Here is a 25,922-nt window from a genome sequence, read left to right as displayed (position 1 = left end):
TAAAAATGCAGACAAAGTGACTGAAGCATAAGCTGGTCAGACTCTTCTAGTATGTGATCATCTTAACAGACTATGTATTGATCATATGAGCAGTACATGCTTTGTCCTTCCTGTATGTGAATATTCTTTTCTAATCAGTTATTCTACCCACAATACATAATTTCACTGTTTTTGCAGCTTACAATTTCACATCACTGATTAAACTGAGCTAGCTATGCCGTATTTCCAATTCAATTTTATTGTGCTGAGTAATTGCTGCAGGCACATCTGATGCGTCACCACTGCCACTCTGTGGTCTTTTAGAAATAGGCTACTGGATTTTGCGTTGGTGAAGGGAAAATTGGTCTTAGAATTTGGAGGGTTCAAAATGCAGTTCATTTCAATCTGCAGAACATTTTAAAGGCAAAACAGTTTCCTGTACTGTTGCTGTAGGTGAAGACTGTCAGTCTGCTTACTTAAACTGAGTTTATTTTCCTGCTGGAACTCTTGCTAGATGCCCACAGTCGCCTCCCTTGACTAGTTTTCTTCAATCATCTTCACAAAATAGAAACAAAATATAACATAAATGAAAAGTAACTGCATTGATTGTGCAAATGTGACGTACAAATGTGGCTTCAACAAATCCAGGTTTCTCCCTCCCTCCCACTCCATCCAGCAGAGGCTGCACCTCTCTGGATTCCTGCCAGTAGATGGCGCTGTGTGTTTACAATTATCCATCGAAGTGTCTGTTGGATGCTCTGGTGCAGGATCTCAGACCAGGTGTCAGGAGGGCCGACACTGCAGGGTTTCATTTCAACCCAAGACCACGGCAGCTGATTTGTTGGAGCGAACACCTGCAGACTGTAGAGTCCAGAAGATTTTAGAGTTTAAAATAACAAAATTTGAATCAGGTTTGTCAGAAGTTAAAGGTCCAGTCTGTCTCTTTTTGAAACACTAATTACAGAGCGATGTATTGCACTGAAGACATTTTCTGTCATTCTGAAATATATTTTCTGAGCTTCTTATATGAGGACTGACAGTCAGAGTGTGGTGCACCTCAAAATTTTGATGGAGCACAAATTCACACAAATAGATGCACAAAGAGACAAATAGACATTAAAGCCAGGATGTATGACTAAATCTTGGTCTCAATATGCACTGTGGGCCATTGTATTGTGTTAACAACTTTTCCATACAAGGTGATCTTGCCAGTTTCACTGTCTCTGGTGATACAAATGCTTGTGGAAACAACATGGAAAGGGGGTTACATAAGAAAGTTCCAAAAAACTTATATTCAAACTATAAATCATATAATTTGGGTACAAACCCAAAATTTAGATGGTCAAGTAAATTCCAGATTGTTTTAATGCAGCATGACATAAGAATGTTGACAACACAAATTTATTAATTTCTGTGAAGAAACTGCATTACTTTCTTTGCTGTTTAAAACTTGGTTTGACCACCACAAAAATTTGTAAAAGCATTCCTCATATGAAGAGAGGTTTTGATTTGATACTCTGTTCTCAAAATCTGAATAACAAATTGTCCTTCCCTTCATTAAGAGACATTAATAAATTCAACAGTTTCTTGCTCTTGCAACCATCTAAGTGTCCTACTTTACCTTTCTCATCAGTCAGTAAGCCTGATATATTCCCACAGTGTTTGTCATGTGATCAGTTTCCTCATGAAGCTCTCATGTTGGTGGGTGTTGGTCGGCCATGAACGATGTTTCATCAGCCAGCAGCAGCAGATTAAAGCCGGTCTCTATCGACCTTTAGGCCCGGACTAATTTCCCTAACCAAGAAATTATTCTAACTTGATTGTCAGACAGAAAGACATTACCTCGATATCTGGGTCCAGCAGCAAAGAAGGAAAGCCGCAGTGACTAATGTGAGTCATTACAACAACTCTAATAACAACTCTCCACCAGGATTAATTATTTAGCAACTCTAATTACTTTCGAGGCTTGTTGAACAGTGGTTTTTGTTTTTAGCACAGTGTTAGGATTCAGTGAAACAGACAGTAGGAATAGGAAACATTTCCCAGCTAATGTTGCTGAATAAAAGGCTGGACAGTGACGAAAGCCTCTTACAGTCCTGTTAGATGTTTAGTGGTTGGTACAACATGACATGTGACCAAATCACCTGTTTGGATTGGGCTTTGTAGTTAACTCTTTGACATCTGTGAGGCTGATTAGATTCATTCACTAACACTGGTGTAACATCATCCAACACTAGCGCTGCATGTAGTTTAGATACAGCTATAATGACATATTGAAAGCAGCACAGTATTTAGCAAATATATATTTAGCTAATATATGTATCACCTACTGTGTATGTTATGTTTTGTTCTGTTCCCTTGCTCTGAATGTGAGCTGCAGTTGTCTGCCAGTGTCTGCTCATGTGAGTTCGTTCTGCGTCAGCGTCTTCAAAACAAACTCCTGTATTTATTGTACTTTAAGTGAATCCATCGTAGAAGAGCAGAGACACTAATTTCTCCACCCACAGCAGCCTCAATAGACCAGAATGCAATGCAGCCAGAAGACATGTTGTGTTCTGAGTAAGGGGCGACTCTCCCTTTTTCTCGACTGGACAAACTCTCAGTCTGCTATTGCTATTGCTCATTCCATGTATAACCCACAGCTGAATGCAATAAGTTCAGGCCCGTCCTCTTGGAGTTGTTGAAAGGCATTCTGGGAAATGTAGGAAATCACTAACTGAAGTAGAAGTATAGACGAGGCAGGGAAAGTGGGTATTTTGATTGGTATGTATTTCCTGTTGAAACAGGATGTTGGGGCGGGGCATAACGCAGGGAGGGATCATTCAACAGTGTAAACCAATGGGAGATCAGTTAGAGAGAGAAAGTTTATGGTACATTATGAGGTCACCACTAAAGATAGTAAGACTGATATAAAAATACAAGAAAATAAAATGTCTTTCTTTTGGTAATTTTTGGCATAAATTGTCAAATAGGTGTATGTTTAACAGTAATTGTAAATAGGCTGAAAAAGTTGGGAGACAGGACTTTGACAAAGCAGATTCTACCAATATATCAAAAACAAGTTTTTTCACCGAACAATTATTGGTAAACGTATTATTTTGGTTTCCTCCGACCGGATTTCGGTGTTCCACTTGTTCAAACTGAAAGGTTTAATAAACATAAAGCAAGAAATTAACTTAACCACAATTCAGCAACATGACTATTTTTTTTATGTATTATCAGAATCTGCTTTGTTGGCATTCGTATATTTGTGCAAGAAGTGTAATTTTCAGACTGTTCCTCCATACAATGGCAGTGAATGGAGAGAGGAAAAATCCTAACAGAGAATCACTGATTTTGGGGTTTTATCATGTCCAGGAAGCTACACAACCCAAGGTACTACCAAGGTTCAGCATCACTGTGCCCTTAATTGGCTCAGGGGCACTTCAGTAATACCAGGGATCAAACCAGCAACCCTTCACCTTCAGGCAGCCTCGCTACCTGACCTCCAGCCTGCATGTCAGCTGACCTTCGCCTCATCTGTCCTCGCATCAAACCTCTCAGGATCACATCCAGACACACCTGTCAGAGAGGAATTCAGCAGGGGAAGCTAGCTAAAAGCATCCATAGAAAAGTGAACTGCTTGCCAAGTGTCTTCATTAGCAGAAGTCAGAAGTGAATGTCAGCACATTTGACCTGTCTCTCCTCAGCTGAGGTTTGGATAGCAGCATTTTTGTCACCTCAGTTCCAACATCATGTGGACTCCAGGCTGAGGAACGTCTACGCTTCGTCTCATTGGTTAACAATTCCAGGAAAAAGCTGACTGCAAGAGTCTGTAAAAGATCGATTTGACATTTGGGTAATTAAGCCTTCTCTAACTGGGGGGACAAGAGAGTTCTGCTGCTTATCTTAGCAGCTTATCTGCTCAGCTGTTTGCAAGCAAAGGGAATCTCATGGCTTACTTTTATTCCTCCACTCTAATTACTGTCATGATAACTGTCAGGAGCTGTGGTAAATTTGACCAAATCCCAAACAGCCATATACACGATACAGCTTCATCCTGCCATGTAACGGATGCTGTGGATTTCAGAATGGTGTTTCTGCTCTAATTTTTGCTTTTGGGAAGGTTTTCTGATGACTTATGATTATGTACAACCTCCTTGGACCTGAGGTGCCTCTGTTGTACCTCTATTTATCTATCTTAAGAGAAAATTGGATTTCACCTTAAATATTATGACAGTGGACATTCCATGTAACTGCAACGTCTTTGAATCCTGTCTGGGACTTTTGTCGCATGTCACTTCCCATCAAGCGGACATAAACGTTGTGTCCCCAGATACTCCATGGAAAAAGTTTTGATTCAAAACGATCTGACTATTCAAACTATCAACACTGACGTGGTTTTAGTCAACATGTTTATTGTCAAACTGTTGCTACATCATGTAGTGAGGCTTAAGGGTTTTCAACACAGAAACCTTTTCCCATTATGTGGCACGAGATTTGTGAAGAACTCAAAAAGATTCAAAAAGAAAATCACAATCCTTCTTTCAAGTTTCAAGAAATGGCTTTTAAAATGTTTACCTCTAGGCTGTCTAGTGAAGAGCTCCATTTCATATTTTACGTAACATCTGAGCCCAATTGAATGTGTTCATTCTGCTGTAAAATAGTAATCCATAGTCTTCTCATTGTTAAACATCACTGCTGAGGTAGGAGACAGAAGTGAAGAAGGATGAAGACATTCAGCAGCTGCAGCATTGTCATGATGGCGACACATTTTGCAGCCTGTTTGGATCTTTTTTCCACATGACCTCACTTGTCACTTTGAGTTGCCACATTATGGCGGTGAAAAGCCTGGAATAGTACAGACATTATTGATTTTTTTTTTTTTTTTTTTTTTTTGAGTGGCTAGCAGTGACTTTCCATCTACTCCAGACAATGACAGAAACTTGAAATTAAAATTGATTTAACTCCCAGGTGCATCTAAGACACTGCAGGGATTTAATTTTTCATCTGCTTCTTATGTAAGATGATGACAAAGTTGCCTCTTTTTTCTAATGCTCATTGTAGAAGCTGATCCTAAGTCAGATTTAACTGCTGATTGGATCGTAAATGCCAACCGCTTCTTTTGTAAACACTGAGTGGCCATGTTGGACTTTTCCAACCATGAAACTTGATGGAATACCAACACACACAAAAGGCTGTTGAACATGTTTTACCTTCATGCCACCTTTGAACTGTATTACAGCTGAGAGATAGGCACAGCCTGATAAAGTATTGATCTGTTAATACACACAGAAAAATAAAGGTGCTGAAAATAGTTCTTCAGAGTGAAGCCATAGAAGAACCATATTCTGGTTCCACAAAGAACCTTTCAGACCAGGGTTCTTTAGAGAACCATTTCTACACTCCTTTGCTTAGACACCTGCATTGCGTTTCTGTTTATCTGCCCTTGTTTTGCCTCATTTGCAATCGCACAATATAAACTATGGAGGGGTTTGGTTATTTTCCACATTTATGCCATCGCCCACCATCCAATAACTAAGAATTAAGAACCTTTTCCCAAAGAATCATATATGGTTCTCTGGGATATTAAAAGGTTCTTGAAAGGTTCTTCGTGCAACCAGAAATGTTTCTTCTATGGCCTCACTCCGAAGAACCATTTTCAGTTCCAGTTCCAGTTTATTTTTCTGTGTGTAGGGATGGGAAAATATATATTGAAATTCAATATACTGCAATACAAAAATGTGACAATACGTATCGTAGGGCAGAAAAATGAATGGTGACATTAGCTCCATTTTATTCTGCTGTAGTAATCACAAATGAGACGCTTGACTATCACAGTTTCACAAGCTCTCCATCCAAATTATATTATTTGCACTTTGTAATGACATTTTTAAAGGAATAGTTCACCCAAAAATGAAAATTCTGTCATCATCTCCTCACCCTCATGCCAGTTGAAACACAGGTGAAGTTTGTCCATATAACACACAGGGAGGTTGCCAGCACAACTCCATAGCAGCCTTCTCCAAAACAACTGAAGTCAGTGGGGACCAGTTCTTCAGAGTTCCAAAAAGGTCTACAGTATATTTACACCATCATTTAGTGCAAATCTTAACTACAGCTGATTGATTTGCAACAAATCATGATGTATAGGTCTTTCTATTCACAGTGTGATTGCTTGGCTGTTTTTGTTTTGGAACTCTAAAGAACAGGTCCCCATTGACTTCAGTTGTTTTGGAGAAGGCTGCTACCAAGTTGTGCTGCAACCTCCCTGTGTGTTATATGGACTAACAAATTTCACCTGTGTTTCATTTGGCATGAGGGTGAGTAGATGATGACAGAATTTTCATTTTTGGGTGAACTATTCCTTTAAATTGTTGTTTACATTCTAGCAAGACAATGGCATCGTCAGACTTTGTTGTCATTGAACTTTTACTTATTACATCGTATCATGGTTGCATTGAACCCTGAACCCCATATCGGGTATTGAATCGTATTGTGATAAACATATCGTCCCATCCCTAGTTACTAGTCATTTATTTAAGGATAAACACTACTATAAGGCAAAGACTTTCCAATGCCAGTGTGCTCCTTGAAGAGAGATTATGTGTGTGTGTGTGTGTGTGTGTGTGTGCGTATCTGTTGCATATGACTGCGTATGTGTGTTTGTGCATGTGTGTGCAGAGAGCAGGAGAAGATGAGGGAGATTCTTATCAGAGTTGCAAAAAAAAAACTGTCACCGTAACGATTTCTCTGCACTGCAATTACAGAAATGAGTGCGCATTATTTAAGAACAAATATAAGCCGTGTAGGCAGACAGAGGAAGAAAGGTCCCAAACCCACAACCTTTAATTACCTCACAGTGACGCACACGGGCGCTGCTGAGCGATGCTGGCTGACAGAGTGAACTTGTCCAAGTATATGTTATTTACCGATCTGCTGAACTCTGTCCTGGTGGTTCAGGGGGAAAGGCTGCACAGCACGGCGTCTCTTCAGTTCATTATTCACCGCACTGCCCTTACTTCCGGTCTTTAATATTCCTTTCTTACAATTCATTAAAGTTAAAATATTAATCCCAGTGAGGGAAGTTCAAAGCTCCTCCATCATCCTTTTAACACGCTCGAAATGTTCCGCAACATGACAGACAGTTTAAAACGGACTTGGCGGCCCACGCATGAGACATTTCAAAGGCTTGTGTTGTGACTCTATTGGGCAGCCTTCAAGGAGCTCAGCATTAGGATTTAATGGTGGGAACTGACAGGTTTTTGCATTAATCATCTCCTCCGCCCACACACGTTTGAAACAGAGCCTTTTCCTCCTCTGTGTTATTCATTAGTGCTAAAGATGCAGACAGTGTCAAAGAAAGCAAGAGATTATCAAGAGGGTGGACGGAGAGAGAAAAAAGCAATACACATGACAGGTCAAGTGAAGAGATTCAAGTTGACATGAGGCAATCACCAGCAGCTTGAGCACATGAATTGCGCCAGGAGGATTTCAGCAAAGCTGGTTAAGAGCAGAAAAGGAAGCACTGGAAAAAGAGGTGAGAATATTTGTTGGGGCATGTTATGCAATCTAAATTTAACTGATCTCATTTTAGGATGACCTGGGACATCAAACAACCTGATGTGCTGCATGAAGTAGATTCATGTTCTCTCCGTTCCCAAGTCTAACTTGACAGCAGTTAAGTAAAAAGCAGATACAGGAGTGCTGCTGGTGGGTCCTGTCGTATAACAGGAGGCTCTTCTCTTTGGTCTAGAGGCAAAAAACTAAATAAAAAACATGAAGATGAGACAAAGGCGACTCCTCTTTAAAGTATCAAAAGTCAAAAGATTTTATTACATCATACAAGCATTAACAATGACATTAAAAACTTAACAAAGACATTACAAAATTTGCCTTGGTCTCTACTTAAAGACCCCATGAGCATCTTTACTTCCTGGATTTGATGCATTTCCTGTTGAAACAGGATGTTGTGGCGGGACATAATGCATTGGTTCAAAAGTTACCCCCTTTCCACCAACTGGAACCTAGTGCTGGTGCTGGTGCTGGTTCGCAGTTGGTTCAACTTGCAAACCTTCTAAGAACCGGTTTGCTTTTCCACGGGCTAGAGCTGGCTAGAGAGCCACGTCATCACGTCACTGTATACGTCTGTATACGTCTCCGCTTTCCCAGCAACACTAGCGCCAACTTCAAGCACAACAACCAAAATGGCGGACTACGTCTCTTTACAAGTGTTGCTCCTGGCTTTGCGAGCCTTCATTGGCATCCAAACACGACTGGTCCAACGCATTTGTGCTGCTCGTCGTGATTGCTATGGACAGCGATTACGTTTGAGAAGACAGATAAATTACCTAACAAGTTTGGATTTCACGTCCATGTCCATGTCCATGTCCATGAAGCTCTGTTTTTTTAACAATGGCGGTCTTCTTGGTCTTGTTGGTTTTGGTTGGTCACGATAATCCCGCCCCCAGCCCCTGACGTAAGCGGTTCTTTATTCTAGACCAGCAAAGTGTTAGTGCCACTCTGGAACCAGTTTTCCTGGTCGAGAGCCGGATCTTTGGCTGTCGAAAGGCGAGGTCACCATTAAAGATACTGTGAATTAGCCTTACTGTAGGGAATGAGCAGGTAGTCAGTCAGTCAGTCCGTCCGTCAGTCAGTCAGTCAGTCAGTCAGTCAGTCCGTCAGTCAGTCAGTCAGTCAGTCAGTCAGTCAGTCAGTCCGTCGGTCAGTCGGTCAGTTGTGACTGATTGGTGTGACTGCAGGAGCTGTGACCTGCTGCTGTAATCACACCCTGTCAGACCGCCTGCGACGCTCTGATTCATCTGGAATCACCATTAGTCCGTCCCTGAAACTAGAAAAGTGTCTCTGAGTATCTTCAGACCAACTGATGTGATCAGTACACTTAACTCTTAACAACCTGCAGGGTCCGGCCTGATGTTCCTGCAAGGCCTGGGGTTTCTGTTGTGCAGCAGATGGATCACATGGATATACAATATTCCACTGGTGTGCACATGTTGTATTTGTTAGAACTGTTACAGGCTGATTCTGTAATTGCCAGACAATTTGCATTTCACAAAAGTCAAGAAAAAAATATATATATATGTGTATATATTCATTGCTATTGGGTGAAAACCTTGTCACTCCAAGCAAGCTCCTCTACAGGATCAGGAGATTCTACAACTTTGGCTTTATGAAACCTTTTAAAAAGAAAAAGCTATAAACAAGGCTGTTTGCTTAGCTCCTGAAAAGTTCCACCTGCCACAGCAATGTAGCTATATTCTGTAACTTGCTAAGCTCAATAAGCTTCATGGTTCCAGATATTTATCTGAAAACATAATTCTGAACTCTAATTTTTCTGTTTTGGGCCTGGACTCCACATGGAGGTCTGGAACCAAACACCACATGGCATTTCATAAATATTACACAAATAATTGATTAAAATTTGATTAAAAGTAATTTAATAATGATATTGGCGGAACTCAGCTGACCTTCAACAAATCCACTCTTGACTCTTTCGAACGAATATTAAGAAAAATGAGACAGAAGAAACCTTCCAGCAAATGACATCATGCGGTGAAGTCATTCTCTGTTAGGACAGACCATTTCTTATTGAGAGGAGCTTAATGGTGGGCAACTTAGTTTAGAGTGATTTCACACTTAATGTTTGATGTATTGGCAATGGATGCCACTCTGTTATGATTATCTCATGTTCGTAAAAAGAAGAATAAATATGCAATTTTTTTTGTTGTAAATCAATTGGAAAGGGGAGAAACAGCATTTTCAATAAATGACAGTTGCTATAATACATGATGATGGTATTCGCTCAAACATGATCATGAATGAAAAACAGCATTTTACAAACAGCATTAATAAGAACATGCAAGATATATCCCACATGCATGAAATGTCCTGTCCCTAGAATTAACCTGAAATCAGTTTTCAGGAGGAAAATTCACAAGTAAACAAGAGACTGACTGACAAACTGCACAGTCGTTCAGGTTCAGTGGTGAGAAGGGACCAGGGAAAGGAAGCTCTCACAAAACTGGCAGCAGAAAGGGCATTTCAGTTGGTGACTCATCCAGTCGTTTGAAATTAGAAGTGACAGCCACTGGTGGAGTCAAACTCAAACGGCAGAGAGGGTTTGGGTTTGTAAATCACATTTGCTTGACAGCGGTAGTAACGCTGCTCATTAACGGTGGTCGTATTTAATAGAAATGACTTGTGAGACTCGAGATACAGCAATTAGCTATGAGTCACTGTTGGAATTAACACACGACCCTGATGATGCTTCGCCGAGAGCTGGCTCCGTCTGATAACCAATCAAAAAGGGACAGAGTGGAGAGTGTGTGTGTGTGTGTGTGTGAGAGAGAGAGAGAGATGGCTCTGACGTTACTCTCTTATGTCACCTCGTCTTCCTTCCCTTCCCTCCCACCTCCTTCAGTCTCCATATGAAGTGATTTGTGGAAGGGAAGCGCTCTCTGCTAACAAGGCAGCTCAGTGACAGTTGTATCTGTGTATGTGTAATTAAGGCTCGGCGCCACAGATGGCTCTTTGGCTCTTGATTGGAGATTCCCCCTCTCTCTCTCGTTTCCCCCTCTCTTTCTCTCTCTGTCACTCCCTCTCTCCTTCGCTTTACATAAACTCCCAATTTACCCAAAGCAGCGCAGTCGCGTCTCAAAGGGCTTTAAAAACAGAGATAGGAAAGGAAACGGGGCTTTCTTAATAATTATACTTCCGGGATGCGTTGCTGCAAAGTCACAGAGTAGAAGCAGCATCCTTACAGTTCATATAGGAGGAAGAACATAAACACTCAAACACTGGATCATGAGCAGCAAGACCTTCAGCCATCTATCACTTCCATCTAAACAAATTGTTGTCATGTGAAAACTGAACTCCAATTTTGCTGAATTTCATGCTCCTCTATGGGTTGAGGAGCATGAAATTAAAATGCGTGGAGGTCAAGCTGAAAGCGAGGCTGCTGATCTTAGCTCCTGAAAAGTTGACATTTAGGAGATACAAGGTTTTCACCCAACATTGATGAAATAAGAGAGGTGGGAGGCCATGAGGGAGAAACATTTTAACCCCTTGCATCCTGATTTCCCCTTAAATTTCCCTTTAAGTAGCTTCAAAGTTAGAAAAGAAAAACATTTTCCCATACTGTATGACAGTGTCACATATATGCCATATATATTCTGCATCTGCTCGTTAACACTTCATTGAAGCTGTAGCTGCTTATACTGAGTGAAATATTCAATCCCAAGATGTTTTTATTGCTACGCCATTACATCAGAGCTGTCTTGTGCGCCATTTTATAAACATTTCCCTGTAATTCAGCATGGCATGTTTGGTATCTTTGGAAACCTTGGGATCTGGACTGGAGTTTAAAATAAAGTTCTGTGGGTTTGAACAAAGCTTGGCCGCACAACATGCGTTCGTAATGATGTCCCACCGGCGGGACGGGCAGGGTGGAAGAAGTTAGAAGAAGAGTTAATGAGAGCTGTATCTCACTCCAGAAAGACACTCACAGTCTCGTGAATTCACCTACAGCAATGCACACAAACACACATACACACAAACCTGCACGTATGCGCGCGCACACACACACACACACACACACCTTGATTAGATTCTTCCTGAACTAATGAGATTTGCTGATATTGGAAACTGAGAGCTCATTAGAATCAATATCAGTATCACTTAATTCACCAAGTAGAATAAATGTACAGGACTTAATCTTGGAACAACTAACACAGTAACACACACTGACTCACATACAGGTTCAGGGGAGGTGTTTAAAAAATAATTTCTGATTGGCCTGATGGGGCGCTATAATTAACGGTCAAAATTTTAAACTCTAACGAGACACCACTGGTCTGGTTTTTGTGAAATTCGGAGGGATGGCGCATGTCAACACTGAGGTCCAGCATTTTAAAAATCACACTGATTGGCCTGTTGGAGGAGCTTTAATTAAAGGTCAAAATTTCAAACTTTGAAAGGCCCAACTCAGTCCATTTGACACGAAACTTACTACACTTGTTTACTTGTTAACAGCATTAAATGCTTTATTGGACAGTAGAGAGACACGGGACAGGGAGGAGAGAGGGGATGATAAAAGTCCCAGCTGGATTCAAACCCACAACATTGCAGTTAAATGGTATATGTGCCTCAGCCAACTGAGCCATTAGATTTTAGTGGTGATCCAGATCTGGGATTTGCGCCATTGGACAATTATTGTTTTTTAGCCATAACTATGAAACTAACAGAGATAGATATTTGATTCCAAATCCTAAGAGAATGTGCAGGGCCAAGACATCACTTCAAACTTTAACTTCAAACTGAAGTGATAGGAATGATGTGTTTGGGTTTACCAGCAAGGTGGAGAATTGTTCAGTGTTGGTGGAGGTTTGCACTCTCTGAGTGCCTTCTAGTTGCCTGGATGTTGGTGGAAAACCTGTATTCCCTTTTCTTACTTGACGTTTGCAGCTGCTTCCTGGGTGGCTGACAGCCAATCAGCACTCAGCAGGGTCGACGACTTGTAGGAGCTTGACCTTGGAATATGGGGAAACAGTGAGGAACCAGAATCAGACCAGAAAGCAATTACAGAGAAATTTACAGCTTCTGTGTATAATCAGCTTTACCTGAACTAAACTGATGTAAGTGTCCATAGTGGGTCATACTGGTGCTACAAGCTGTATGTAACAGGATGAAACAGGTTGGAGCAGCTTCCTCTCCTGCCAGCTTGTCTCAGCAGGGTTCGGCTGGTGGCTGAGTGGTGACACTTATGGCAGTGAGTGAACACTGGAAATATTTTCAGCAACAAGCAACAAAGTGAGACAAAGGGTCAAAGATCAACTCAGATGTCTTCTGGTAAAAAGATGTTCTTGTGCAATTAAAACGCAACGCTGAGGAAACTCTGTGGGCAATGTTGCATTTCAGAATCACACGAAAAGTTACACAACTTAAAGCCTGTGACTTTAATACTTGTAGCATAAAAAAAGCCTTTCACTTGTTTATCCCTACTAAGGATCTGCATTTCCACCTTCGTTCCATTTGAATAATCTATACACTATAGGTTTAAGTTGCTTCACCTCAGATTTAAATGAGTGTCTTAGATAACAGTATGCAGTAAGAGACTCTGAAGGTCACTGCTGGGCTTCATTATGTGTCCACTGCCTCACACCTTTATTTGTGCTGTTACATAGTTCCAGGTGGGCTACAACAGTTGGCATGAGATGACAGTAAAACTTTGAGTCTTACTGTCTCATCTCATCTTGTTTTGAATCCTCAGTGACAGGAACCTCCAGGTGCTCTTCCTGAAACAAAACTTCTTCATCAAGTTTGTAGAAAATCTGGCAAATCCAACAAACATTGATTCAACAATCTCACATCATGAAAAAAACCCTTTTGTTTTAGCTACTCACTGTCAACCGAGCAGCTCCAACATTTGTCTTCAGTGGAAATGTAGGCCTTCTTTAGCTTTTTGGTGAGACTTGTTAATGTTCACAAAATCTCGGTGCAGATGTCCAGATCGTAGTGGATTGTTTTTTAGAATGTATTTTCCATTAAAGGGCTGATCTGTGTATTTTTCCTTGTGATATCCAGTCAGTTGGGTCATACATTAGGAGGAACCACCTCGTGCTTCGTAAGGTTTTCCCAGTCTTCCCCAGTTTGTAATTCCGATGCTTGTGTTGTGTTTACAAGAAGACCAAACCACCAAATCACCCGTTCATCCTGAGCTGGATCCGTTGTGTCAGTCAACTCTACGTTTCATGGTCTATCAAAAGGTTGTTCATGCAGGTGAGAACACTGTCTGAGAACAGATTGAGTCGCACCAAAAACACAAGAGGGCATGCTCGCATGGAAACAAGCGCTGACTAAATTTAGAACGGGCTAGCCGGTCTTGCAAAATTGTGAACCAATGACAGATGACTGCCGGCCGTACGGCTGCAAAACTAATGACCTGCTGGTTGTGAATGAAGTCGCCCGGTTGTTGTGAATAAAATGTTAAATTGGAGTCTAAGTCATTAAAAGTGTGGAGAGAGAAATGAGTCATGCAGCCTCCAGCACAATCAAAGCCTCCTGCTCTTCCATCTCTGTCTGCTGATGGGTCGCAAGCAGGCAGCACTGAAATATGGGATCAAAGCAACTTGTCAAAGCTTTCAGTTTAGCCAGCAATGAACCAGGATAACTAACACTGCTGGCTCAAGCACAGGATTAACAATAGCCTACAATATGTGCTACAGCAACAGTTATCTGCCTGGCCATAGTGTGTCAAGATTTATCCTCAGCAGTAGGTGCAGAAGATGTAAAATAATATCATGTTGTGGTTTGGGGGTGTAGAATGTGTTTGGTGACTTAAACACACAGGATGGAGGTTGTATAAATGCAGTTACTGGAATCATTATCATCTTTTATATTGCAGCAACATCTTTGGTTTCACTTGATAATGGGAGAATCCTATTGGCTGTTTGTCAGAATTCTTATTTCCACGTTTTCCTACTTCCACTTTTGCAGCACCAACATCATACAGCACCAATAAGAGCATCACTCTCAATTATTCTGTTGATTTGCATGATAATTACAGTGTTATTAGAGTGTTATTGCACAGACACAAGCAACAGATTTCTTCATTGTTTTGAATGTATGGGAATTTCTTCCCCATTTAAACAACGGTCATGTTCTGATGGTTGAAGTTAAATTACTCAAAAACTATCTGCCACCTCCATGCAACCATTTGTTTTGGTCAGAAAAGGCTCTTCATCTTCCTCCAGGCGGACTTTCTGTGGGTGGGAGTTTCCTCACTTTGATTTCATTGAGCAAAAGGATGATAGAAACATATGACATCAAAACTGCTGGGTTTCCTGGTCATTTAAAGCAGAGGGGGTTGAATTATTGTGCAATTTGAATGCAGGAGAGGATGCAACTGCCAATTTGGGAGTGTAAGTAACTGAGTAGTGAAACAAACGACTGTTCCCAGGGGGTATAAAGTAGTTTACAGTTTAAAGTCATTACTTGTGAAATTAGAATGCAGTAGCAGAGCGTAAACCTCTCCAATTCTCCAACTTGCCGTTACACCCAAACACATCATTCGTATCACTTCAATTTTAAGTTAAATTACTTAATTGACTCTGCAAACATCCCCTTAGAATTTGGAATGAAGTCTCTATCTCTGTTAGTTTCATAGTTATGGTTAAAAAAAATGGCAAAAAAATAATCATCTAATAATGGAAATCCCAGATCTGGATCAACACCAAAATCCAATCAGTGGTCCCTTGGCCCAAGGCCGATCTGTCCACCATATTTCATGGAAATCCGTTCTTAAGTTGTTGAGATAGACAACTAAAAACACCCTGACAAGTGACAGTAATCCGTTACCTTTTCAGTAACGACCCCACGCTGCTGCTGCTGCTGCTGCTGTTGTTATTATTGTTGTTGACTTCCGAGGCAGCTAGATTTTGCCCAGCAACTTTTACGCAATGACTCGCCCACGGCAGCTCTTACGCATGAAAAAAAAAATCAAAGGATAAGGTGGAGCGAGCAGATGGGAAGAGTCAGATAAAAAGGTGTTTGGAGTGGAGGAGCGGTAGTTGAACCGGGACCAGGGCCACATGCTGCCGTGCACCGGGACCATGCAGAGCTGCAGGCTGCGGACCGGGGCGCTCCTCTGCGCCCTGCTGCTGTCCGGCGCGGTCGGAGCCGAGATGATCGAAGCGGAGTCCGGAGAGGAGCTGAGTCCCAGAGCGCTGCGGGACTTCTACCCCAAAGGTCCCAACTTGACCAGCGAGAAACAGCTGGTAAGCTCCTCTCCGCTGTCCGGGTCGACTTGTAATATAGACTATGCGATGTGAAGTCTTGCGCAACAGCCAAAACAACAGCAAGTTTGATTGTTTTATCAAACTAAATTGTAACTTAGTCTTCTTCCTCTTCTTTTGCGCTTTGTATCCTCTGCATGTTGCATGTGTGCAGTGATGTAGTGGTAAATAAACATCTGCTGACCTGATCATTATAAGGCAAAATAACCGCCAATATAAACAAAAGTGAATTATATTTTATGAAAAGCATGCAAATCAGTCTAGTGTACCAATGCATGCTATTACTTTATCTCCGAAAATCTTATAGATTTATGTCAGCCTAAAAACAAACTGATGAACTCTATTCTGCAAAAAACAAGGTGATTTACCCTCCATTACATTCCTGCTTCTGTCCATTATATTACATGGTTATAGCCTAGATATCTTATGATTTGTATGGGTCTATGTCTTTTTCTGATATTACAGAATTTTACATATTTGCTGTTTATTTCTTCTGTGTCTCGACAGCTTGGAGCTCTGCAGGACGTTCTTGAAAAGCTGCAGGCTAAACGGCTGCCTTTATGGGAAAAGAAATTCGGCCAAGTCCCAACGGTACATAATAATAATAATAATAATAATAATAATAATAATGATAATAATAATAATGATAATAAGAATGAGAATAAGAATAAGAACAAGATTTACCTTAACCAGAGATGTGAAACTTTCATAAACTTCAGTTGAGACGCTGCAGGTATTTACTTCTTTCCTCGCAGCATGCTGTGTGTGTGTGTGTATGCAGTGTCTGTGTGTGTGTGTGCGCGCGCGTGGTGTGCATGTGACGCTCAGGTGTGTGGGGTTAGCGCAGGTGATAATAAAAGCTCTCCTCTCCCTCAGTGTGATGTCGGGGAGCAGTGCGCGGTGAGGAAAGGCGCTCGGATCGGCAAGATGTGCGACTGTCCCCGGGGAGCTTTCTGCAACTTCTTCCTGCTCAAATGCTTATGAGCTGCAGCCGATCTGAATGTAATGTACGGGCTCCGATATGAAACGCTGGTACACGATTCCTATGTAATATATATATACATTCAGTCAACATACAGACAGACAGTCAATATTTTTTATGATACAGCTAAACGGCAGGATGCATTTTGAATGACTGCCCACCCTTACGAAAAAGAACTGTAGTAATCCTATGATATATTTTAGAAGGATACTATACAAATACCACAGGAAAACTATAGGAATATTATAGTAATAGCATATAAGATGCAATAAAGTACCATATGGTCCCTATAAACTCATTGAGTGCCACATACACACTATCAGTCTGTAGGGACATTATAGGAATATAATAGAGGTACCATAAAGTACAATATTGGCTGCCACAGACACACTGTAAGTCTCTACAGCAATATTATGGGCATATTATAGTGATTTTTCATTTGGGCAAATCCAAAAAATGTCTTTTGAACTTGAAATAATTTGTTTCAAATGAATGTTTGTGTATGACTCATAAATAAACTGTGTCACATCTTGTTTTGTAAAGCAGTGGAGTGGCCGCATTTCTTAAAACACACACACACACACACACACACACACACACACACACACACACACACACACACACACACACACACACACACATACACACATACACATACAAAATAATATCCAAATATATTCCTCAAGCATAAATCCACACGTTTCATACAGGCCAGCGCATTTTGAATGGGTTATATAACACAAATGTTTCGCTGTTGATTTGAGCCTATTTCTGTTTATGACGTCATGATTGCAGTTCTTGGAAGAGGCAAAATACATAAAAAGTTTAAAAGAACGACCCACACAAATGTTTCACTGTTGATTTGAGCCTTTATTACAGTGATTTCAAAGAGCTGAATCAATATCTCCAAACATGAACAATGGCGCAATCAAGACTCTGTTGTGTGTGACGTCACGCCTCCTGTGGCCAGGCTGCTCCATTGACAAAAAAAAATAAGGAGCTTTCTGCTGCACGACAAAACGCATCTAACTCCATTGTGGTGGAAATAGTTCTGAACCAGAAAACGCTGCCAAATATCTCAGTAAAACTGTGACTGTGCCCACAAACTGAGTCTCCCATTCACTGTCAATGGAGCCGCTCCAGGCTTTTTCTCCATGACATACATGTATATACACTGGAGTAACCTATATACTGCATTTGAATTTAGGTGTATACTGTTTTTGAATTCAGATTTAGAGTCCTTAATTGGATGATAAGAAAATATTTGATTACAAAAGCCTTTAGGTAGGTAGATATACAAACTTCCCTGCACTGTAAAAAAAAAGCTCATGGTGCAATTTAGTGAAATCTTTAATCTTTAGCTCAGCATATCTATATGTTTGTCAGGTTCGACTTGCTAGTTATCGGTTTCATAATTTATAATCGTGACGTCATGACTATTTGACCCTCAAAATCTGAGTTGAAGGAGTTGAACATCCTCCAAACACAAACCCATAACCCATGAAGAAAATGAATATCCAGTTCAACCCCAGCCTCCGAAACTCTAAAATCTTTAGAAATGCTATAAACTTGAGTCATTTTCTGTTAGAAATAGCAAGTTGTATTCACTTTTCATCCCCACTGATTGAGCTGTTTACTTCCTGGCATAGAGCAAAACCATTTTGTGCCAAATGAACAACTGACACTGAAAAACCCTTTATTAGTGAAAGATAAATTACACTTGAATGCACTTCATCGGTTATTGGATTCAGCTAATAAACCCTTGTCAACATGACATTTGCAATTTAGCTGGACATTTGCTTACGTTCCCTCAGTGACTTTTACAACTAATGATCTTCTACTTAACTCTTTACTGCTGTTTTAGTGTAACTCAAGGCAGCAAGGAAACTTGTGTTTTTAAGTTGAGGAGCCTTCATATTTTTTGCAGCGTGAGAAGCGTCATCATATTCCACATCACCATGCTCTCTCTCTCTCTCTCTCTCTCTCTCTCTCTCTCTCTCTCTCTCTCTTTCCATCCTTACTCCCTGTTACCTGCCAACAGTCATCAATAATGCAGAGGAGACAAGTACAAAATGTCCACTTAGTCCATTTTGTCTTGGTCGTGTGTGTGTGTGTGTGTGTGTGTGTGTGTGTGCGTGAATTCCCATTTGAGAAGTCAGCATGAACCTGAAGCTGTAAAGACAACTGGGCAGATTTTCATTTGTACTGTCAATCAAACAGACTGCATTTAACCCACAGGCAGAGGGACACTGTCAGCCTGTATGGACACACAGTGACACCTCTAGCATTACCACTACTGTTAATGTAACTATACACAGAGATTCTGACATTATTTCAGACAATCAAGTTGAACACTGTATTACCTCTTACATCATTAAAGGAAGGATCATTTATTAAGAATGCATGGTTTGCCCATCCAAGGAAAATGAAGTTTCCATTATTTAGACAAAAGTGACGAGTGAAGAAAGGATCGATTTGCAGTTCTTTGAAAATGTTTTGACTGTCAAAGCGCAGGAAAGCTTCTTGTGATTTTGCATTTCTGAGATCGAGACAGTAATAATTGAAACATCCATTTGTTATTGATTCCCATGGGAATTACTACCACTACTGATAGAGAATGTAAGTGCATGAGCTTTCCTCAAAACACGGCAACAGTTCCAAGATAACTATAAACTTTAATGTTTTTGGCAAGAAATTTCATAGCATTTGTTCATCTGGAAAAATGCCTCTCTCTCTCTCTCTCTCTCTCTCTCTCTCGCTCTTTCTCTGTGTGTGTGTGTGTGTGTGTTTGGGGTGCTGGGAGTGATAAAATGACAAAGCAATAAAGAATAACAGAGAAAGAGGTGTTGAGACAGATAGTGAGATGGATGGAGTTGGAGACAAGATGAAAAATGACGTAGACTGAAATAAATATAGATTGCTATACAACACGCAGTACAATACATCAATACAAGACAGTGCTTAAGGCTGTAGGTTACATACAAGATTATGTGAATGTGAACACACACACACACACACACACACACACAACTCTGGTTTCTTCTTTGCTCTTTTTCTGTTCATGACGTCATGATTGCAGTTCTTGGAGGAGGCAAAATATCTAAAAAGTTTAAAAGAAAGTCCAGTCTCCTGCGTGGATCCTCCGGTCCAGCAGAGGGCAGCTTCAGTCCTGAATCCCTTGGGGATCATACTGATCACCACAAAGCACCGCAAAGCACCGCAAAGCACCGCAAAGCACCACAAAGTACCACAAAGAACCACAAACCACAAAGTACCACAAAGAACAGCAAAGTACCACAAGGAGCCACTTCTTTGTGGCACATTGTGGGATTCTGTGGTACTTGTAGTTTGTGGTTCTTTGTGGTAGCCTGGGATACTTTGTGATACTTTATGCTTCTTTGTGGTACTTTGTGGTACAACTTGTGGTTCTTTGTGGTACATTTTGTGAGACGTACTGTTTCTTTATGGTGGCTTGTGGCTCTGTGTGGTAGTTTGGTGATTAGTAGGACCCCTCCTGGATGGCTGTAGCTCAGGTGCAGCTCTGTCAGCAGACACACACACACACACACACACACACACACACACACACACACACACACAGTCATTCTGTTACAGAATGACCACCTGCCATCCTACATCAGTGATTCTCAACCTTTTTCATATCAAGGACCACTAATTTAGTCCACATTAGGGCCACGGACCCCCATTTGATTTTTTTGTTTGAAATTTTGTCTCTCAGACCCAAATCTGAGAATATTTTTATTGTTAGATATGATTTTGTCCAGAATTCCCATCTGTATTGAAGGATAACAGTGAAACTAATCATTCTTCTACATTCTCTAATTGAGTTAACTTCTTGTAAATGAAATTATGCTGAAGTTTAACAATTCACTCAACTTTCCGGGGACCCCCTGGAACCCCCTCAAGGACCCCTGGTGGTCCCTGGACCCCACGTTGACAACCACTGTCCTACATGGCTCATGATGACATACAAACACTGCTGCCCTCTAGTGGTGAGAACTGAGTTTCTCAACATCTGGCAGGTTGCAGCCTGTCAGGTTTAAACAAGACGACATCATGACAACCAATTGAACCACAGTCAGTAAAGTGAATCATACTGTGAGCTCAGTGGATATTTGGCCAGTGAGACACAGTGTTTGTTTTGGAGGTCAGGTGAATTTCCATCTTCATTCTCAGTCAAGTTGTGAAATTGCACAATCAGTGTGAGGGTGAAGTGCAGAGTTTTATTTGGAGTTTTTCAGGCTGCCACAACAAAATAGTCAAACAGCCACGCTACTCAAAAAGAGCTCAAACAGCTGCTTGCTGGTGAATTACCACAAACTTATTCTCTAACTAAAAAGCTCCACCTCAGACCAAAACCTAGGAAGCAGTTTATTGCACCGCAACCTAGGAATCAACCACAGTATGCGTCACATTGTCCAGTCAGGGCCCGTGCTCAAACAGACTTTGCCTTTGCTAATTAAGTGCCAAATGTCAAAAAACATGTGAAACCACGTGAATGCAGTCCAGTCAGCTGTGTCGATGAGGCTGAAGAGAGCCTGCTGAGACGCACAATCCCTCAGCGTCAGAGGCAGCAGGGGGTTTAGACAGGAACGCCAGTCAGATCACTGAGTTTACAAAGACTCGATCTGCTCCTGCTAACACCTATTCACCATGAGCAATGAGCAACTGAGTCACCCAGTTGCATTTTGACTTGCCAACTTCCACTAATGAGCAGCAATCTGTGACATTACAGTGAATCGATGATAATAGGTAACATGTATATATATATTTCAAATATTCTTATGTTGTTGTATACCTGCCAGACAAACCCAGTATGGAGCTCCTTTTTGTCATTAATAGCCATTAGTAACAATTTTCTTATGTACTTTTAGTTTCTTTTCTCTTTCTTTTTGTGTTTGATTTACATTTAACGCTTATGATTTGTTTATCTTATTACTTAAAAAAAAGGAGATATTATATTATGGTCAATCAGCCTGACATAAATAATGTACAGGCATAAATTATATGTGACAATAAATAAAAAGTATATATATAAAAAAGTAATAATTTTCATTTCCAAGGCTGCAAGAAATCTTGTACAGATATCAGATACTATTTTTCTTTCAGCAGGTAGATGCAAAAAAAAAAATCCCACTAATAATAAATAAAAGAAATAAACATCCCTTGGTTAAATTATGTTTATTTAAAAAAATATATAGAAACAGGACCACTGATGTAAACATACAATAATATGGAACAGTGTGGATAGTCACACTTCAATGCAATAGTTTTCATTCAATCCAGATTGGAAAAAATACACACCACAGCAGCATTTTTCCCTCAATAACATCATAATACACATTATATTTATGAAACGTGTTCAAACAAATAATCTAAATTAGGACACCTCAATATTTTCAACATAGTGTGGGACTCAGTGGTTTTTAATCAGTGAAGTTAAATAATAAAATAAACAAAACAGTAGCTTTTAGTACTTCTGTGTGTGACGGCTAATTGGCTATGTATTCAAGAAGAACACAAAAGTTGAAATCTGTAAAATATACCTCCACTTCACTCAACTATAGAATTAAACTCAAAGAGCGCAGTGGGGAGTTTCAAGCATCAGCAGACGGCTCCTCTGAATGAGCTAATTATTAGTAGCATTACTTCTTATGGATGACAGGGTAGAACCTCAGTGTGGCCAATTTTTTTCCATTGGTTAGTCGATTACGAGGACTTACAGAGCTTTCATCAAACTACATGTATGTCAGACTTAGGGTGCGTTCACACCCGGCGTGTTTGGAGCGGTTTATTCGAACTCCGGAGTGTTTCCCCCTTTAGTTCGGTTTGTTTGTTTGGTGAGAAAGATGCCATTTGAACTCTGGTGGCACCAAACAACGGCACAGAGAGTCTCAATCCTCTAACAAAAGAACTGTGGTTTGTTAGGAGTGAGAACGTAATCTGAACCAAAGACAGGAAACGACCCCAAAACGCAAGGGATTATGGGTACAAAGAGACAGATGTTGACATCAGATAGCGAGGAGTTACTCATGCTTGGAAAACTTGGCATAACAAAAACAATGAAAATTACCAAAAAGAGCGCAGACAAGTCCATCATGCTTTGCTAAGTTACACAGACTGGAATCAGATTTGTTTCGACTCCCCTCCCGCCAAAATGTCTAAGGATGACAGGTCACCGAAACTCTGTCCAATAAACAAGCTACTTGTGAGTCATGTGACTTTTTGTTTCCAAGCCCTGGTTAGCTTGTAATAGAGCAGTGTGAACCTAAACAAACCAAAATCGAACAAAGTGAACTTTTCAACTATGGTTCAGACCAAAGAAAACAAACAACTATTGTGATAACCTGGCCACAAAACACTGTTAAGACCGGTCTGACCACAACACGGTGCAGTTTGGATACCATACTACCCAGAATATGAGACATTGGGCAAAACAGAACAGTGCAATGCAGGAATTCTAATGCAGCAGAGTAATACAAATCATGTTATGATGTCCATTTGACGGTCTGGTCCCCACACAGCCATGGATCCCTTCAGTAGCTCCAGTAAATAAATGCCACTCCTCGATGCCCCGGCAGGCACACTGCGGTTTGTTTGCTTGGTCTTCCTACGATGAACCGTCTTCCAGCTGCTCTGGCTGGAAGGGGTAGCTGAGCGCGGGGGGAAACCCCTGGCTCCTGGGCTGATCATCCAACAAGATCACATCCTCCACATCCTTCCCTCTGTACCGCCGTCTGCAGATCTTCACTGTCACTTTGCGCCCCTGAAAGGCTTTCAGGGCTTCTTTGGAGGCCATGGCTCTGGCGGCGGCCTCGTCTCGCCCGTACCCCGTCCCCATGTAGACAGTCTGACAGCGCAGCTCACACACGTGGCCTTCCTTCTGCGTGCGGCCCGCGGGCAAGTCTGGAATGTCCTTCAGCGGCACAAACACGCAGCTCAGGCTCTGTTTGCAGGACTCCACGCAGCTACGCAGGATCTCAAAGTGGTCCAGGTTGGGACCGAAGCCGCCGGCCGACACCAGCTTCCAGGCCACGGCCTTGTAGAGGCGGTTGAAGAAGGGCTGGTGCTCGGCAGGAGCCTGCGGCGGGGGTCCGAACTTCACCGGCCGCCCCGCCGTCCTCCCGGCGGACCGACCCTCCGCCTCATTAGGCCCAGATTTGCCTCTTTTCACACAGCTGTCAGCCTCGCTCCCTGGAAATGAAAACACAACAGTGAGGGATTCCACACAGCGACATCTTTTAATGAGGAAGCAGATTGCAGGCTCAGGTGTGGGTGTGGAGAAGACAGCCTGTATGTAATTAGACTGAAACCACACTATAACAGAAAAGAGCACTGAAGCGTCACCCAGACGGTGGACGACAATCAGGACAGGTCCAACAATCTACAGTTAGTTTCTAGGGATGATGACAGTCCTACCCACCATCTAACTGAATCATAACCTGTGAGTAATCATACCTCTATTAAAAGCTTTTCAAGTTCAACAAGATTTACTTCTAGTGTGTATGAACTGGTCCAAATCAGAAAAAATCAGTAAAGTTTTTACTTTTTGTCAGTTTTCTACTGGTATAATTACATGTCCCATAGCATGTCAAACAGACCATACTTCAGTAATAAAGCAAAGTTACTACTAAGTATATTTGTCATATTCATAGTCAGTGATAAATTCTTTGTATGTGCTTTGTTTAGTATTAAAACAGTATTTGGCTTTTTCAAACAAACTAAAATGAAAAAATCATGGTCTTGAAACATTTTCAGAGGTTTGGAGGAATGTTAATAAAACTAGCCAATCACCTCTGGCAATGCAGTATCCCCTAATTATTTCCTGTCGTCTGACATTCCTATATGTGAAGCCTCAGGGTTAACCTGAAAAGCAGAACGCCTCTCAGGCAGACCAGGGGGCAGTTGTTTGGTGCCCACCTGAAATCTACTTGGTCAGCACCCCCACTCCCCTTTTTAAATGAAATGAAAATGTGCATTACCAGCTGTGGCACTCCTCTTTCCTTTAGCCATGATTTCGTCCCTTGTCATTCGAACTGGAGCATCATGGACGACTATTCCTTCGCCCATCTCCTTGATCTTGTCCATTACAGCCTGTGGATACCTAAAGGATGAACAGAACAGAGAAACAAGAGTCCTTATCTGTGTGCCTCGATCTTCGGTTGCCAAAGTTTATCAGTCTGCTCTGTCAACATACTGTACCTGCAGCCGAGGAAGATGTGATTGGCCCAGACCATGGAGAGAGACAACAGCCTGTCCAGACTGTTGCTGGGGATTCCTCGCTCAATAGTGGGGAAAGCCTCCATGTTCCTCAGGATGAACTCCCTCCTGGCAACCCACTGCTTGTTGGTCTCACAGTGCCCCCTGAAGGTGTCCACCCACTGGGCCAGCTCAGGGTTCTGGTCCAGGTATTCTGACACACTGTCTTCTCCGCTCCTCTCCTCCGCCATCACTGCCATAAAAACACGTCACATGACACAGCTTAGTAAATCCACAGCTGTTCAGTTGTTTAAGTGGCAGCCATTGTAAGGGTAATAACCATAAAGTTTTGCTTAGCTTGAGTTCGGCTAACTAGGCCTTACATCAAGTCTGTAGAAGAGACATACAGCTTTAAAACTACTCATTAGCATGTTTAAATCTCATCACAGCTGCAGCGGCGGTGTTTTGTTGCTATTTTTCCCTGGCATTAGTTAGCTAATGTTTTGCAGCGTACCGTTGGCCAGCTGACTTTAGCAAGTAAGCCAAGCTAGTAACAGCTAGCCAGATAACATTAGAAGCCAAGCTGGGGAGAATCTTAACATGCTAGCAAGCGTAGTAATGATATTAAGTAAAGTGTTATCAATGGGTATATTAGCTATCGATAACCACAATTTAAACTTGTAACTACGAGATACTAACCTTTAAAAGCTCTCTCCGTTGCGAGGTGTATCTGGCTGGCTACATGACCGAATGATGACGGAAGGCTGAAGCTTCCTTGGTTGGGTTCCGTTGAACTACACTTCCCACAAACACAATGTTAGAGATTGTTGCCACTGACTATCGTTACTTTTGTTTGCGTCGTTACCTCGCAAGAGTCGTTTTGTGCCCTGAAGCAATGAATCGGTGCTTGGCTGCCTTCTTTATCTAGCGATACAAAACCTAATAATATA

The 25,922-nt window shown here is 41.4% G+C and overlaps 2 protein-coding genes across 2 annotated transcripts; one reads left to right on the top strand and one right to left on the bottom strand.

Annotated features, from left to right (window-relative positions):
• Nucleotides 1-15,563: 15,563 nt before the first annotated feature.
• On the top strand, nt 15,564-17,191 carry cart3 (cocaine- and amphetamine-regulated transcript 3). Its single transcript, XM_071538635.1, has 3 exons — nt 15,564-15,752; nt 16,278-16,361; nt 16,647-17,191. The coding sequence occupies exons 1-3, from the start codon at nt 15,567-15,569 to the stop codon at nt 16,752-16,754; spliced, it is 378 nt and encodes a 125-aa protein (XP_071394736.1). The 5' UTR covers nt 15,564-15,566; the 3' UTR covers nt 16,755-17,191.
• Nucleotides 17,192-21,947: 4,756 nt separating this feature from the next.
• On the bottom strand, nt 21,948-25,916 carry cdkn2aip (CDKN2A interacting protein). The gene is made up of 4 exons (XM_071538641.1): nt 25,672-25,916; nt 24,976-25,225; nt 24,756-24,877; nt 21,948-23,967 (listed from the first exon to the last, which is right to left on the bottom strand). Exons 2-4 carry the CDS (start codon nt 25,221-25,223, stop codon nt 23,384-23,386), a joined length of 954 nt encoding a protein of 317 aa, XP_071394742.1. The 5' UTR covers nt 25,224-25,225; nt 25,672-25,916; the 3' UTR covers nt 21,948-23,383.
• Nucleotides 25,917-25,922: the final 6 nt, after the last annotated feature.

The sequence above is a fragment of the Centroberyx affinis genome, unplaced genomic scaffold (assembly GCF_046629955.1).
Source record: "Centroberyx affinis isolate AG114_WGS23_722 - 3 ecotype Tasmania unplaced genomic scaffold, CSIRO-AGI_Caff_v1 ptg003320l_1, whole genome shotgun sequence".
NCBI classification, from domain to species: Eukaryota; Metazoa; Chordata; class Actinopteri; order Beryciformes; family Berycidae; genus Centroberyx; species Centroberyx affinis.
This window is presented reverse-complemented; position numbering and strand designations above follow the sequence as displayed.

Bases quoted from the DNA above. Each gene is read 5' to 3' on its own strand.
- cart3 (XM_071538635.1), top strand. From the start codon at position 15,567: ATGCTGCCGTGCACCGGGACCATGCAGAGCTGCAGGCTGCGGACCGGG. The intron at 15,753-16,277 runs GTAAGCTCCTCT...GTGTCTCGACAG, and splicing joins TGACCAGCGAGAAACAGCTG to CTTGGAGCTCTGCAGGACGT. The intron at 16,362-16,646 runs GTACATAATAAT...CCTCTCCCTCAG, and splicing joins AATTCGGCCAAGTCCCAACG to TGTGATGTCGGGGAGCAGTG.
- cdkn2aip (XM_071538641.1), bottom strand. From the start codon at position 25,223: ATGGCGGAGGAGAGGAGCGGAGAAGACAGTGTGTCAGAATACCTGGAC. The intron at 24,878-24,975 runs GTACAGTATGTT...TTCATCCTTTAG, and splicing joins CACATCTTCCTCGGCTGCAG to GTATCCACAGGCTGTAATGG. The intron at 23,968-24,755 runs GTAATGCACATT...TTTCATTTCCAG, and splicing joins AAAGAGGAGTGCCACAGCTG to GGAGCGAGGCTGACAGCTGT.